Source organism: Dasypus novemcinctus, chromosome 23 (assembly GCF_030445035.2).
Source record: "Dasypus novemcinctus isolate mDasNov1 chromosome 23, mDasNov1.1.hap2, whole genome shotgun sequence".
In the NCBI taxonomy this organism is placed as follows: Eukaryota; Metazoa; Chordata; class Mammalia; order Cingulata; family Dasypodidae; genus Dasypus; species Dasypus novemcinctus.
This window is the reverse complement of record NC_080695.1, coordinates 38,576,603-38,593,706: the sequence shown is the minus strand read 5'-3', so window position 1 is coordinate 38,593,706 and position 17,104 is coordinate 38,576,603. Positions and strand designations below refer to the sequence as shown.

Here is a 17,104-nt window from a genome sequence, read left to right as displayed (position 1 = left end):
TGGAATGCGTAATCTGGTTTAGGGGAGAGGGGAAGGGGGGTGATAAACATACAAATACATATATAGTGTATGAGATGGTAATGAGTGTGACCATATGCCTTATGAGAATACATTTTATTAAGGCTGGGTTTCCCAAGCTTCTCTGATGATGAAAATCTAAGAACATAGATTCATAGACTCCACCCCAAACCCACTGAATCAGAATGTACAGGGGAGGGGTCTTAGAGAAACTTTTTTTCCTAAGGAGTGCTCCAGTTGATTCTCATGAGCAACTGAATTAAAGGATGTGCAATTAAGGGAAGCTGCAGTCCAGAACAGTGATTCTTAGCCCTGGAGGCACCCTGGAATCATCTGGGAGCTTTAGAATTACAAGTGTTATGGCTCAAAAGAGAGTCCTCGCCCAACACACACAGAGTCAATCAGTAGACAATGAGACAATTTGGCTATGAGTCTCCAAAAAGAGCCGGGAGGTTATCAGAGGGGTTGCCCTTATGCACCCCTGAGCAGAATCCCAGACAAAGATAAAGTAGATACAACCCCAGGAATTGGTTCTCCTGAGGGCTAGAGACCCACAGGTTCTATGGTCATGGCAGATGGAGTTCAGTGCCATGTCAGTTGGCCCTACTTTGGAGTTTGTGCTTCTGTGTGATGCGGCTGGACTCAGATGTGATCTATGTCCACAAGCCTCTCCTGTTACTTTTACCGGAACTGTAGGTGGTACTGGGGTTTAATGTATACCCAGGGGACCTGAATCTCTGGACTGACCATGTGATAGCCAGTCCCTGAGCCTCAACAGACTTGCAACTCCTACACTCTGGTTTAATGGACTTACCCCACTCAGCTAACATGGAGGTGAAGAAGGTCAACCACCACACCAGGGAGCCAAGAGTGTCTACAACTGAAAGCAGGAGAATTGCATCCAGCAATTCTTGATATAGATGTGGAGTGAACACAACCATTCTAAGGTCCACAGGATGGAGGAATAGAGTATGGATTAGAGTGGACTTACTGATATTCTATTCATGAACTATTGTGATTAGTAATCAAAGAAAGTGTGGCATTGGTGTGGAGAAAGTGGCCATGGTGGTTGCTGGGGGTAGGGAATGGGAGGAAGAGATGTGATGTGGGGGCAAATTTGGGGGTTGGAATCGTTCTGGGTGGTGCTGCAGGAACAATTACTGGACATTGTATGTCCTCCCATGGCCCACTGGGTGGACTGTGGGAGAGTGTGGGCTATGGTGTGGACCATTGACCATGAGGTGCAGCGGTGCTCAGAGATGTATTCACCGAGTGCAGTGAATGTCTCATGATGATAGAGGAGGTTGTTGTTATGGGGAGAGGAGAGATATGAGGGGGGTAGGGAGTATATGGGGACCTCATATTTTTTTAATGTAACATTAAAAAAATAAATAAAGACCAAAAAAAAAAGGAAAAAAAGTAGACAATGGGATTTTGAGAAGGAAAAAAGTTTATTCAGCAAAGGCTAGCTTTGCAGAGACAGGAGGGCAGTCCTCAAATCTGTCTCCTGACCTGGAGAAATGTTCAGTGTTTTGCAGCATTCAAACAAAGGCAGGCAGGCTTAGGATAATGAGCAAGGCAGCTTGAGATAATGGGGTCAGTGATAGTCTTATTACTGAATATGCGTAGAGTGATTACATACTTCGGCAGGCCCACTTTTATTAGAACTAACTTGGCTTAGGATGGCTTATGAATTTGCGGTGTTTAGTTCTGGGCTGACTCACGTTAATTAATAAGGGGCTACATGTAAGGCCTGTGTTCAAGGACACCTGGCGTCAAGGGGCTACGTGTAAGGGCATCTGACCTCAGGGCTGCAAACAAGATAAAGGGATGCCAGAGTCTGGAGTTACCTTGCTGCTGTTCAGTTACAACGAAGATTGTGCGGTTTCAAAACACAGCATCAGCATTGAAGAAACAAGGTGTCTGGGTTACAATTCAGTGAGTGTGATTTTTACTCTTATAATTAGGTAAAGTTCTCTCCTAGGTCAACCTTCTTTTAACTGCACATGTCTTTGTAATTAAAGCAAGTTAAGGCTGGTCTGGCTGGAACTGTTAAAAACAAGAACTTATCTATGGGGTGTGTAGGTGGGGATTTCAGAGATCAGAGAAAAGAGAAACCTTTGCAACCTAATCAGGGAGGAAACTGCCTCAGAAAGTGGGTCAGCGGGAGGGTCAGTGTCCACTACCCAGGCAGCCAGCCCCATCCTGAGCAAGGTGTCCCAGCATGTAGCTTGAATTTATCATTCTCTCCTCCTCCTACCACACTGCAGAGCATCCACTGCCCTCTTCTCTCTCAACACCAGGAAGGAACCTCAAGCTCGGGACAGAGTGCAGGCAGCAAAACGAGATATTCAACAATATGTGTTCCTTTACATCTCTTTTTGCCTTCTTGCTTTTTGAAGGTTTTGGTCAAAGCAGAGCTTGAACTCAGCCTGCGAGCCTGAGCATTTGTGGCCAAGATGAAATCTTAAAAACAGCTAAGCTCACAGGAGGACTATCTGTCCAAATGTTCCCCCACCCAATGTCAGACTACTCAGTTAAGGGCTGGGCTTTATAAACCAACTCTGAACTTTGGGGGCTCAAGAACCAGTTCCACGGGAGGGAGGAATACAGTGGGGATCGGAGTGGACTTGATGATATTCTGTTCATGAACTGTTGTGGTTAATAATCGAGAAAATGTGGCATTGGTGTGGAAAGGGTGGCCGTGGTGGCTGCTGGGTGTGGGGAAGGGGAGGAGGAGAGGAGATGTGGAGGCATTCTCGGGACTTGGAGTTGTCCTGGGTGGTGCCCCAGGGACGATTGCCGGATGTTGTATGTCCTCCCATGGCCCACTGGATGGAACGTGGGAAAGTGTGGGCTATGGTGTGGAACACGGGACATGGGGTGCGGCGATGCCCAGAGATGTGCTCACCAGATGCAATGGATGTGACATGATGATGGGGGAGAGTGTTATTGGGGGAGGGAGTGGTGATGGGGGCGGTGGGGGCGAATGGGGACCTCATATTTTTTTAATGTAATATCTTTTTAAAAAATGAATAAATTGAGTAGAATTTGGAAAAAAAAAAAAACCAGTTCTCAACAAGGCACCCACCTACCTCTGACAGTTGACACTTAGTGTGCCAGGTATCAGGTATTAAGAAAGAATATGTTACTGCAAAATCTTCATTTACTTCCAACACAGCTTCTGACACCAATTGCAAATATTTAGGTAATTCAATTCAATTCATCTCTCTAACTCCTGGGAGTTAAGCCAGCGGTTAAGGGTAATCCTCTACAGGCTACCCTTCAGGCACCAGTCACAAATTCAGGGGCCCAGGATATCTGTACTTCTGACCAACTGGCTACAAATTTGGGGGTTCCCACCCCACCCCTTGGGTTTGATAATATGTTTGAACAACTCACAGAACTCACTGAAAACATTTTACTTCAAATTATAGATTTATTATAGTAACAAGATGCAAATAAGTAGAAGTCAAAAGAAGAGATGCACAGATTAAGGAGAATCTCAAATGCAAGCTTCCATGTCCTCTCCACATAGATTCAGAGCACACAGAAATGTATCTTATCAACTGTGGAAACTCTTCAGGGTTTTGAATATTCTGAATTTATATGTGGTCTAATTATGTGGGCTGTTTGATAGAATCAATGTCCTTCTGGTTAAACTCAATCAGCAGCCCCCCTCCCCTCCTAGAAGTCTAGGAGTTGGGCTGATATGACTCTGCTCCAAACCCCAACCCCTAATCAATGGTTGCTTTTTCTGGTATGACATCTACCCACCATGAGACTGCAGGTGTGGCTATCCCTCCCCGTTGTTTCCTTAGCATATGAACGAAAGATACTCCAGTCACAGGAAATTCCAAAGATTCAGAGTTACCTCCCCAAGAACTGGAGTCAAAGACCAGCCCAGTTTTTCATTGTGACACAGAAGACAAAAATAAAAATGAATCATGCTCAAATTTCTTATGATCTATTGACACAAATGGATTTCTAACTAATAATTCCAGCACAAAGATATGAAGGTATCAGAAGGTGGATGAGATTAAAAGAAAAGGTTCATAGAAAGTGTGATTTAGAGTTTAGGACTTGTTTAGATGAGTTAGACATCAAGCAGAGTGAGAGAGAGAGAAGACAGATGACCCAAACTCTTAAAAGAAAACCAATCAGCAAGTGAAAATCATGCATGAAAGCAGAACATGTTTGGGGTGGGGTGGGGGGTGGATTTTGTATTCAGCCTGGCATGAGCATTAGGTTACCAGGAAGTAGTGAGAGATTAATTCTAAAAAGATAGGCAGGGGCCTTGAGTACCAAGACAAGCAATATGAATTTTATTCAGAAGAATAAATTGATTGTTGACATGACTGTATTTGCTTTAGAAAGATTTGTTGGGTAGCTACAGAATATGGAAAGGATTAAAAGGGAAAAGGTAACCAGGAAGAGTTGACAAGGGCCTGAGGCCACTTGAGTGGGTTAGAAAAGAAAGGGAGAAACTGGAGAAATTTGGGGAGGTAAAACTTGCAGAAATGAAAGATATTACATGTAAGGAGGAGTCAAGAATGGTTCTGAAGTTTTCTTACTTGTGAGTGGATTTATAGTGATATAATTTGCAAAAACAGGCAAGAGATAGAAGTTTGGGGAGGAAAATGGTGAGTTGTTGAGGTCAAGTATCCAGTCCATGGAAAGTTGGATATTCCAGTTTAGAACATGGGGAGAGTTTTAAGTTGGAACTGTGGGTATAGGTTTGTGAGTCGACAGCAACTAGGTGATGGTTAAAGGCTGGGGAAAGAATGACATCATCCAGAAAAAACACAAATAGAATGAGAGAAGTGTAAGTTGACCAGAATGGTTTGTAGGAAGCTCCAGAAAGGTTTGGAGAGTTGAGAATTTGATAAAAGGCTAAGGTCTTAAATATATACCTGTATTAAGCAGGTTGTTGGCTTCATTTATACCTCAAAAATGTTTATTGAGACCTTACTTGTGCCATGGACTTTGGTAGATTCTGGAGATAGAGCTGCAAATAAGATATACTCTGCCCCTGCCCTCATGTTGTTTATAGTCTAGGGAATGAACTTAGCTTTCAGAGATGGAAGCCAGGTTATAAAGGTTGGTTAGAGTTATTGGGTCACAAGCAACAGAAATTGAATTACTAATAAACTAGAAATTCTTTGGAAAGATGTAGAACCTTCATAGAACCCAAAGGAAAGTGGAAGAATCAGGTCTCAGAAAGGTCAGTAACCAGGATAGCTCTGGGAACCTGGTAGCAGAAACTTATGAGGAGGCTCTTCTGGACTCCTAGACAGGCTCCATTTTCAGCCTTTATGACACATTTTCAGCCTTTATGATACAATTGGCATTGACTGGTCTAACATTTAGTCGTGTACTCACAACTTGGCCCACTGAAATTTTATTCAAAGCAGAAGGGGTAGACGCCCCTCCCTCCAAAAAAGTCTAGGGGCTGTTATTAGATGTAGGGATAATTGCTGCTGAACAGGTTAAAACAACAAATAAAATGTAAGTCCAAACAGTGAATGTTAGACTATTCTTTCAGTGATTTTTTCAGAGCAACATAGAAAAGAAAGGAGCTGAAACTTAAGAGGGTCATGGGGTAAGAAACAAGTTCAGCTGTTTGTTAGCTGGAAACAAGTAAGAAAAATTTTAACAGTGACACAAATAGTAAAAATGGGCTATAAAATAAAAATATAATGTCCTCCCAAATGTACACAGAAGAGAGAGTTGTATATATGGTCTCCTTGCACATTATCACACAGGCATCCAAGTCTATCTCAATGACTTAAGGAGAAATAAATATGAGATAGAGAAAAGATGAAGTACACAGGAGCCATCTGACTCATGGAGTATTGCTGTGATGTTTTACAGGTTTTTAGTTACATCTTCCTTAGTATTGAATAATTTGATTTTGCAGCTAATATGCTTTCTTAGTTTGTCAAGCTGATATGACAATACCACACAAAAAGTTGGCTTAAATAACATGCCTTTACTATCTCATGGTTTTGAAGGCTAGACGTCCAAAGGAATTAACAAGGCTATGATTTCTTCCCAGAGTCTGTAGCATTCTGTAGCTGGCTTGCTACAATCCTTGGGGTTTCTCAACTTACATCTCTGCCTTCTGTCACATGATGATCTCTCTCTCCTTGTTTCTACTCCTTGGGTTTCCTGACTTCCCATGTCTGGCTCCTCCATGTGGTTTTCTGGCTCCTAGTTCCTGCTTTCTTTTCATCATAAGACCTCAGTAACATGGATTAAGACCTATCTTGATTCAGTTAGGCACACCTTAACTAACAATAATATCTTCAACAGGTCCTATTTACAAATGGTTTCACACCTACAGAAATGCAAGTTAAGATTAAGAACATGTTTTTGTTGAGATTCCTAATTCAATCTACGTAGGCCAATTAGAAATTAGTAGGTTGGTGCTTCACATAGTGCACAACTGAAAGAATGATATGATACTCTGAAAATCACATGAAGTTGTCAGAATTTTCCAATTTGGTAACAGAGAGGAGATGTTCATTGGTGCTCCTATTGGCAAATGATCATAGCTTATTTCATAGTGAAATCAGCTTGGGAGATGCTGCATTCTCAACCTGTCTCTTTGACATTCTTTAACATAGTAATGGATAATGGTATGTTTAATGGTATGGCAAGTCAACTCCTTTATGTTGGAGAAGTTCTTAATATTAATAACTCACAATGAGTTTGGGAAGACCTTAAAGAGAATTTAGAATCACTGTTAAATTTATGTAATTTCACCTATTCTCTTGTCATAAAGACTTATACCTAATTATAATGTGTGCCAACATCATAATATAATATAGCCAGATTCTAAATAAAATCTAAACAAAGAAGAATTTTATTCAAGTGTACTTGGATTGTTTGCTAATATGCTATCCTATTTTTTAAAATTATTGGCTTATTTATTACCATTAAATACCATAAAAATGTTGACTCACAGGAATCCGTTATAGATCTTGGCCCTAGAAGCAAAATACAGTTGCATAATGAACCTGAAGGTTCAAGAGGATAATGGGCAGGTTTGCAGGGAAGGCAGAAAGGGAAGGCATCTGAGAGCATGAGTGAGCTCCTACATACCTTGTCTAATGGTAGGGCTCAGAATGGAGCCCATAAAAGTCAGATGGAGAGGAAAAATGAAGGAACTGAGCTGTGATGGCTTATGTCTTTGAAGGGTAGCAGTAGACTGGGTGTGTATGGAGGGTAGGTGGCAGAAGTAAGTTTAGGAACTTGTAGTAAAAGTTTGGAACATCTACTATGAAGAATGATATGGAGGTCTATAATGAAAAATATAAAAAATTACTGAGCAGCACTTAGATTCAGATAAAGCTAGAATTAATAAATAAAAGGAACACACGCTTAGAAAAACAGTGGGTCAAGGAGGAAATCTCAGAAGAAATTAATAACTACCTTGAAATTAATGAAAATGATAACACAACATATCCAAACTTATGGGATACAGCAAAAGAAGAACTGAGAAGGAAATTTATAGCATAAATTCATACATCAAAAAAAGAAGAAAGAGCTAAAGTTGAAGAACTAAATGCATACTTGAAGGAATTAGTTAAAAAACAACAAACTAACCCCAAAGAAAGAAGAAAGAAAGAAATAACAAAGATCAGAGCAGAACTAAATGAAATAGAAAATAAGAAAGCACTTGAAAAGATAAACAAAACCAAGAGCTGGTTCTTTGAGAAAATCAATAAAAGTGACAAACCCTTAGCTAGATTAACAAAGAAAAAAAGAGAGAAGATGCAAATACACAAAATAAGAAATGAGAAAGGAGATATCACCACTGATCCCACAGAAATAAAGACTATTATAAGAGGATACTTTGAAAAACTATATTTCAACGAGAACAATTTAGAGGAAATGGACAAATTCCTAGAAACACATAAGAAGCCTACATTGACAAAGGAAGAGGTTGACGATCTCAACAAATCAATCACAAGTAAAGAGATAGAATCAGTCATTAAAAACCTCCCAACTAAAAAGAGCCCTGGGCCAGACGCCTTCACAGGTGAATTCTACAAAACATTCTGGAAAGAACTAACACCAATCTTGCTTAAACTCTTCTAAAAAATTGAAACAGAAGGAATATTGCCTAACTCATTCTATTATGCCAACATTACTCTAGTACCAAAGCCAAACAAAGACACTACAAAAAAGGAAAATTACAGACCAATCTCTCTAATGAGCCTTGACGTGAAAATCCTCAACAAAATACTTGCTAATCGTATTCAACAACACATTAAACAAATTATACACCATGACCAAGTGGGGTTCATTCCTGGTTTGCAAGGATGGTTCAAAATAAGAAAATCAATTAATGTAATACAACACATAAACAGATTGAAGGAAAAAAACCACACGATCATATCTATAGATGCAGAAAAAGCATTTGACAAAATACAGCACCGTTTCTTGATAAAAAACTGCAAAAGATCGGAATAGAAGGAAACTTTCTGAACATGATAAAGAGTATATATGAAAAACCCACAGCTAACATCATTTACAGTGGTGAAATCTTAAAATCTTTCCCTCTAATATCAGGAACAAGACAAGGATGCCCACTATCACCCCTCCTATTTAACATAGTCTTAGAAGTACTTGCTCAAGCACTGAGGCAAGAACCAGACATAAAAGGCATCCAAATTGGAAAGGAAGAAGTTAAAATTTCACTATTTGCAGATGATATGATCCTGTACATAGAAAACCCTGAGAAGTCTACAACAAAGCTTCTAGAACTTATAAATGAGTTCAGTAAAGTCACGGGTTATAAGATAAATGCAAAAAATCAGTAGCATTTCTGTACACCAATAATGAACAATCTGAGGAGGAAATCAGGAGTAAATACCATTCACAATACTAAATTAAAAAATCAAATACCTAGGAATAAATTTAACTAAAGAGTTAAAAGGCTTATACACAGAAAAGTATACAACACTGTTCAAGGAAATCAAAGAAGACCTAAATAAATGAAAAAATATTCCCTGTTCATGGATAGGAAGACTAAATATTATTAAGATGTCTATCCTATCAAAACTGATCTACAGATTCAATGCAATCCCAATAAAAATCAACACATCATTCTTTTTTTTTTTAAAGATTAATTTATTTTTATTTATTTCTCTCCCCTTCCCCCCCACCCTGGTTTTCTGTTCTCTGTGTCTGTTTGCTGCATCTTCTTTATCTGCTTCTGTTGTCAGCTGCACAGGAATCTGTGTTTCTTTTTGTTGTGTCATCTTGTTGTGTCAGCTCTCTGTGTATGTGGCGCCATTCCTGGGCAGGCTGCACTTTCTTTCGCGCTGGGCAGCTCTCCTTACAGGATGCAATCCTTGCGCATGGGGCTCCCCTACGAGGCACAGCAACTCCTTGCGCACATCAGCACTGTGCATGGGCCAGCTCCATACAGGTCAAGGAGGCCCAGGGTTTGAACCGCGGACCTCCCATGTGGTAGACAGACGCCCTAACCACTGGGCCAAGTCTGCCACCAACACACCATTCTTTAATGAACTAGAGAAACTAACTATGAAATTTACTTGGAAAGGAAAGAGGCTCCGAATAGCCAAAGACATATTGAAAAAGAAAAATGAAATTGGAGGAATCACACTACCTGACTTCAACACATACTACAAAGCTACAGTAGTGAAAATGTCATGGTATTGGCACAAGGATAGACACATTGACCAATGGAACCGAATTGAGAGTTTTGATATAGATCCTCTTATGTACAGCCATATGATATTTGACAAGGCCACCAAACCCTCTCAACAGGGAGAGAATGGCCTCTTCAACAAATGATGCCTGGAGACCTGGACATCCATATGTAAAAGAATGAAAGAGGATTACCAACTTACACCTAATACAAAAATCAACTCAAGATGAATCAAAGACCTAAATATAAGACCCAAGACCATAAAGACTTTGGAAAGCAAAGTAGGGAAGCATCTACAGGGCCTTGTAATAGGAAATGGCTTCATGAGCTTCACACCAAAAGCATGAGCAGCAAAAGAACAAATAGATAAATGGGACTTCCTCAAAATTAAAGCCTTCTGCACCTCAAAGGAGTTTGTCAGGAAAGTGAAAAGAGAGTTTACACAATGGGAGAAAATATTTGGTAACCATGTATCTGATAGGAGACTTATATCTTGCATATATAAAGAACTCCTATATCTTGAAAATAGAAAGACAAACAGCCCATTTAAAACACGGGAAAAAGATTTGAACAGACACTTCTCCAAAGATGATATACAAATGGCTAAAAACACATGAAAAAATGCTCAAAATCCCTAGCTATTAGGGAAATGCCAATCAAAACAACAATGAGATACCATCTTACTCCCATAAGACTGGCAGCTATCAAAAAATCAGAAGACTACAATTGTTGGAGAGGATGTGGAGGAATGGGAACACTCATCCACTGCTGGTGGGAATCCAAAAGGATCCAGCCATTCTGGAGGACAGTTTGGCAGTTTCTCAAAAAACTAGCTATAGATTTGCCATATGACCCAGCAATTCCACTGCTGAGTATATACCCAGAAGATCTGAAAACAAGGACACAAACAGATATATTCTCACCAGTGTTCATAGCAGCACTATTCACTATTGCCAAAAGTTGGACTCAACCCAAATGCCCATCAACAGGTGAATGGATAAATAAAATGAGGTATATACATACAATGGAATACTACTCAGCTATAAGAACAAATACAGTACAAACACATGTGATAACATGGATGAATCTTGAGAACCTTATGTTGAATGAAGCAACCCAGGCATTGAAGAACAAATACTACGTGACCTCAATGATATGAAATAAGTAAACCAAGCTATCTCAGAGAGCTAGAGACTGGATGATAAACTTTAAGGTAGTTGGAGGATAGAGGAAGGTTGTGAGCTGACAGCTACTTGGGTGAAATCTATGATAAGTTGGAGGTAAGTATTAGTACAGGGAAGGGATAAAATGGGGGCATAGGGATAACTTTGGGTGGGGCTGTGTGGGCTTTAGTGGCACTAGGGATGGGAGGATGGGTCAGATTGCCCAAGAAATTGGGGAGAGGGTGAGGGGAACATTTGATCGTGGGAGATTGTCAGGTATGTGGTTGAAATTGTGGTGCAGAGAATGTAATATGGAAGGTTGCCTGTTTGGGATGCTTAAGGTGGGGGGGGGGGCATCTGACGTAGGGCAAGCTTCTGGGGAGTGTGTGAGTGCTCATTTTGTCATAGTGGATTAAATCATTGGGTGGAGACCCATACAATGAAAGTGAAGGTATACCTACATCCTGGAGAGGACTGATGTTCTCAAACAGAGGGAATTGTATCTCTTGAGAGAATCGGTGTCTCCCAATGTGCTAGGGCAGTCAAATATGTCAAGCCCTCAACATTTTTGCACGTATCTCTGAATATGGTCCCTCAAGTAATGAAGATTGATTGTCATGGTGGGTCCTGAGGGGAGGGGGAAAGAGGTGTTGAATACATGGAATCAGGGTAACTGTGGGGCAATGGAAGTGTTCCACAAGATCATGCCATAATGGATATAGGTCATGTTAAATTACACCAAAAATGTACAAAAGTCTATAGGCTAAAATGTAAACCATAATGTAAAACATAAGATAACTAAAAATTTAGAAAATTGTATAGTCTAAAATATAAACCATAATGTAAACCCAAATGGAATCATGTTTGAAAGCTATCATTTCAATATCTGTACATTAGCTGCAGCAAATATAATATGAACATGTAAAAAGATCACTGTTGGGGAAGGGACATAGGGTTTGATATTGGATATGTGGGAGTACCATATATTGTATATGTGAATTACAGTGACCTAAAACTTATGTCAAGAGAAACTTAATAATCAGGAAAAAAAAGAAAGAAAGGAGGTCGACACTGAGGAAGAAATGGAAGAAATTGCCTTGCCACTGTACACACAGGGCAACACCTGTAGCAGTGATGAAAGGCAAAATGACAAAAACAAAGCTTTTTCATTTATTCATTTCTTTGATACTCCAATTTATTTTTCCTTCATTTAATTTTTCTAAATTTCTATGTATTCTATATCTAACACTTAAACCCATCACTATATTCCATTTTTCTATTAATGGAACCTGGCAATATATTGGGCTTCACTTTTGAAGAAGTTTTGGACTACAGAGAGGTTCAACTATGGTGGGGGAGGAGCACTTGTGTGGGATGTCATTGGTGGGAGGCACACAGTTGGGAGGGAGTTCTCCAGGGCATGTACACAGGGTACATAGAAAGGTTTGGATATTTCCATAGTGGTTTCAGTTGGAATCGACAAATGAGAGAGTGCTGAATTCCTGACCAGGGGAGCTCTATCACTTTCCCCAGTGGAACAACAACAATCCCCGAAGTGCAATGGCAAAGACCAATAAAGATGGATGGCCCAACAATGAGTCCTTGATACTGATGACTCCGATATGAGCCTGTGTGCCTGAAATATGAACTAGGTCTATAGCTGTGGTGTGCCTACGAGTTACCTCCTGAGAGCCTCCATGTTGCTCAAATGTGACCACTCTCTAAGCCAAAATCAGCATGTAGATGCATTGCCTTCCCCTCAGCGTGGGGCATGACTCCTGGGGATGAGCCTCCCTGGCACCGATGGATTACTACCAAGCACCAGCTGATTATGTAACTACAAAAAGACCATGAACAAAGAGGTCAACTCAGACCAGCAGAATATCTCAGCCTACTGCTTTTTGATTTTGGAGGAAAGGAGAAAATGGAAAGGACAAGTAAGTTTATATGGCTAAGAGTCTCCAAAAAAAAAGATGGGAGGTCATCAGGGGTTGATGCTTATTCATGCTTCAGCAGGGTACCAGAGACAGCCAAGGTAGATGGAAATCCAGGTGCTGGTTCTCCTGAGGGCTGCAGTGACCCACAGGTTCTATGGTCAAGGCAGATGGCTCTGGAGTTCAGGGCCATGTCAGTTGGCCCTACTTTGGAGTTTGTGTTCCCAAGTGTGAGAGAGTTGGACTCAGATATAACTTTTCTACACATGCCTCTTCTGTTACTTTTACTGGACCTGTGGTTGGCATTTGGATTGGTGTAGTCTCAGGAGACCCGAATCTGAACTATCCATGTGATGGCCAGGCCCTGGGTCTCAGCAGACTTGCAGCTCCTACCCTCTGGTTTCTTGGACTTATCTTGGCCAGCTGACAGGGAGGTGAAGAGGGTCAACAACCACACCAGGGTCAACAACCACACACGCCAAGAGTACCTACCGCTGCAAACAGGAGAATTGCATCCATCATCCATGTGGAATCTAAACCCCCTCTTGATGTAGAGGGGGACTGGACATAGCCATCCCAGGTCCACAAGATGGAGGAATAGAGTATGGATTAGAGTGGACTTACTGGTGTTCTGCTGGGGAACTACTGTGATTAGTAAGGGAAGAAATTGTAGTAGTGATGTGGAGAGGGTGGCCACAGTGGCTGCTGATGACTGGGAGAGGGAAGATGAGATATGGTGTGGGGGCATTTTCAGGATTTGGAGTTGTCCTAGGTGGCGCTGCAGTATGGATGCTGGACATTGTGTGCCCTGTCGTGGCCCACTGGGTGGACTGGGGGAGAGTGTGGACTACAATGTGGACCACTGTCCATGTGCTGCAGTGGTTCTCCAGAATGTATTTGCCGGGTGCAGTGGATGTGCCACAATGATGGAAGAGTTTGTTGATGTGGGAGGGGTGGCGTGGGTGGGGTGGGGTATATATAGGGACCTCATATTTTTTTAATGTAACGTTTAAAAGAAAAGAAAAAAGAAAAAAAGAGGTAAAAATATCAATAAATAAATAAATAAATGGGTTCAGTTGTCAGGGTCATGCAATTTTCTCCACTGTTTGACAGCCCAGAGACATAATTAGAAAGAATGAAAGATTGGACTGATGCATTATTAGACAGTGAGAGACATGATGATGATGATGATGATGATGAATTGATCACCCATTGGGTGCAGGGAAGGGTATGGAAGAGAGTAAAATCAAGAGGATCATAGGTGAATTTGAAGATATGATATAATGAGATTGAGACTGTGGGAAAAGTGGAAAGATAGAAAGAAATAAGGTTATAGTCCTAGAGTAGAGTTTCAGAGTTAACCATTTTACAATTAGGGCAATTCCAATGACAAAACTCAAGGTATGGCCTAAAGAAATGATGCTGAAGGGAAATTAATTTGGAGATATTAGGAGTAGAGATGCTTAAAGAACTGTGGAATCAGCTTATTGGATGGAGATGATGATATGAGCTGGGAAGCAGAAGCCCAACAACCAGGAATCTATATTCTAAAAAAATGTGAGGGATGAATGCTTTGGGGTTGACAATTCATAGTGGAGGATTGAGAAAAAGATGGTCTACTAGCGGTTCTCAACTCTGTTTTCGCATTAGAATTAAGTGAGGAGCTTAAAAATATATCCACCCCAAATTATTTTGAGTTAATTAGTCTAGGATGGGCTAGAGAGCTGTTTAAAAAAACAACCTTGAGGTGGCTATAATGTATAGCCAAGGTTATAAACAAAAAGCAAAAAATAAACTAGTTAAGGGTAAAGCATGAACTTCAGAAGAAGTTGTGATTGAGAACAAAGTATATTCCTCTCCAACAGAGCCAAAGGAGACTCACCAGGGAAGGAGACTTCAGCATCTCCCACCACCATCAAAGCCTCAAGCAGAGCTAGGAAATTAAAAAGTAAGGGAGAAGGGGGCTGAGGTCCCAACCAGCCTGAATTCAGTACTTCTTCAAACTTAGACGAAGGACTTATTGCATATGTTTTCAGCAGGAGAGGATGATGGAATTCATTTCTAAGACAGCTGCTATTCCTGAGACACATGACTTTTTTCCCCAAAATGTTTTTCTTAATATATCTGGAGGAATATCTTTTGCCAGAGCAGAATCCAGTGGCTTAGTTTGTATTTTTTTAATATATCATAAACACATTAAAAATTCAAACAGTGTAAAAGGTAATTTTCATTTATCTTTGATCTCTTAACTGTATCTCTACCCTAAACCCATCCCTAGAAGCAATTTTATGAATTTCTTGTATATCTTTCCCAAGGTGTACATTCTGTAATCTTGCCTTTTCTCACTTTTTTTCACTCTAACTTGGAGAAAATTCCGTATTAGTACATGTAGATCTACTAGCTTTATTAATTGGCTATTCCATAATTTATATAGCAATATTGATTGATATTTAGAATGTTTCCAGTCTTACAGCAAATCTATTAAAGGGAAAAATCAACAAGAGTTAAGGTGTGTTCTTCACCAGGTGAGAAAAGATAGACCTCAAATGTCACGGCGGAAAGGAGGGGAACTCAGTGGGGAACGGGGTGTAGGGAGATAGTTTCACTGTGCCTGAGGCCTAGGTCCACCAGGAAAACCCTGTCTGATGATGTGGTGCTTCTGTCCCACAGGAGCCTGATGCCCAGGACCCTGGAAAGCCAGATCACACTGGAGAAGACACCCAGCTACTTTGTCACACAAGAGGCCCCTCGACGTATCTTCAACATGTCCCGAGACACCAAGTTGATTGTGGTGGTGCGGAACCCAGTGACCCGTGCCATCTCTGATTACACTCAGACGCTGTCCAAGAAGCCAGATATCCCTACCTTCGAGGGCCTCTCTTTCCGCAACCGCACCCTGGGCTTGGTGGACGTATCATGGAATGCCATCCGCATCGGCATGTACGTGCTGCACCTAGAGAGCTGGCTGCAGTACTTCCCTCTGGCTCAGATCCACTTTGTCAGTGGCGAAAGGCTCATCACTGACCCGGCTGGTGAGATGGGGCGGGTCCAGGACTTCCTGGGTATTAAGAGGTTCATCACGGACAAGCACTTCTACTTCAACAAGACCAAAGGATTCCCTTGCTTGAAAAAAACAGAATCAAACCTCCTGCCTCGATGCCTGGGCAAATCGAAAGGGAGAACTCATGTACAGATAGATCCTGAAGTGATAGACCAGCTCCGGGAATTTTATAGACCTTATAATATTAAATTTTATGAAACAGTTGGGCAGGACTTCAGGTGGGAATAAGCCACTGACATACAAGGACTCTTCTCTTCCATGAGGTTTGCTCTCAGAGTTTATAATCCAATGAACCTGGGCTCCAGCCCCTTTCCCGTCTTGGGTTCCATCATTCCGGGACAGGGATGCCTAGCTAAGGCCAAGAAACCAGGGGTTCCTGCCACTAGCTCTCTCCAGTCAGTCAAAGCCAAATTGACCTGCTTCTGGCATGTTGGGTCAATTTCAGAATCATTCTTCCTTCAGCCCATAAGAGACCTTGGTAAATTGCATCAAACCGAGTGGATCTTCCAATGATAATAGATATTTTAAGAGGTGATAGTTTCATTGCTATAAACACTGCAGTCTGTCCCTGTCCCTGTCCACCCAGGAGTGGGTTTGTTATTTCCAAGTGGCATGTACCTTCCCTCTGAGGTCCCTGAGCCACCCTGGGTGGTGGGATGGGAGACCCATCCTTAGTCTTCCCAAGACCTTAGCAGCTCATCAAGAAATTGCAAATCAGGTGGCACCTCTGGTCACTCCTAAAAGACAGGCACTTTGGTGATGATATAAGTCAGTTATTTCAAAGCTATGGTCTCAACTGTGCTTGAAGGATACTGTCTTTGAAAGCCACTTTGTGACTCTCCCTGCTCCCTCTGGACAAAAGCACATAATTTTGCTGTTACGGGTACTTTCCTCATGCGAGTTTTCATGTTCAGCATGCAATCGAATCATGCTTGTCCATGTGAAATAAATATGGCTCTCCTGTGTCCTTAATGTTGAGCTCTTCTCTGTTGCCAGGTCTGGAGTATGGTTCATTCTTTCAGTTCTGCCCAGGGCAAGGTGGGAGGTGGTGCTGAAATGGTCTGGGAGGGCAGGGAGGGATGCAAAGGCTGCATAGAGGAGTGGCAGGTGGCAGAGATGGGAAAAGAGGTTTTTCCTTGAGAGACTGAGGAAGACAGATCACGTGGAGATCTGTGGGTATGGCTTCTTTTTGAAACATAAGTCTGACCGTGTCAATTTTCTGCTTAGAAACTTTATTCAGGAG

The 17,104-nt window shown here is 41.3% G+C and overlaps 1 protein-coding gene across 1 annotated transcript in view; it reads left to right on the top strand.

Annotated features, from left to right (window-relative positions):
- Positions 1-16,833, top strand: part of HS3ST2 (heparan sulfate-glucosamine 3-sulfotransferase 2) — a 107,513-nt gene extending 90,680 nt beyond the window's left edge. Inside the window, exon 2 of the mRNA XM_004460059.4 lies at positions 15,471-16,833. Coding sequence (XP_004460116.1) covers positions 15,471-16,089 — 619 coding nt within the window. The 3' untranslated portion in view covers positions 16,090-16,833. The remainder of the gene's footprint in view (positions 1-15,470) is intronic.
- Positions 16,834-17,104: the final 271 nt, after the last annotated feature.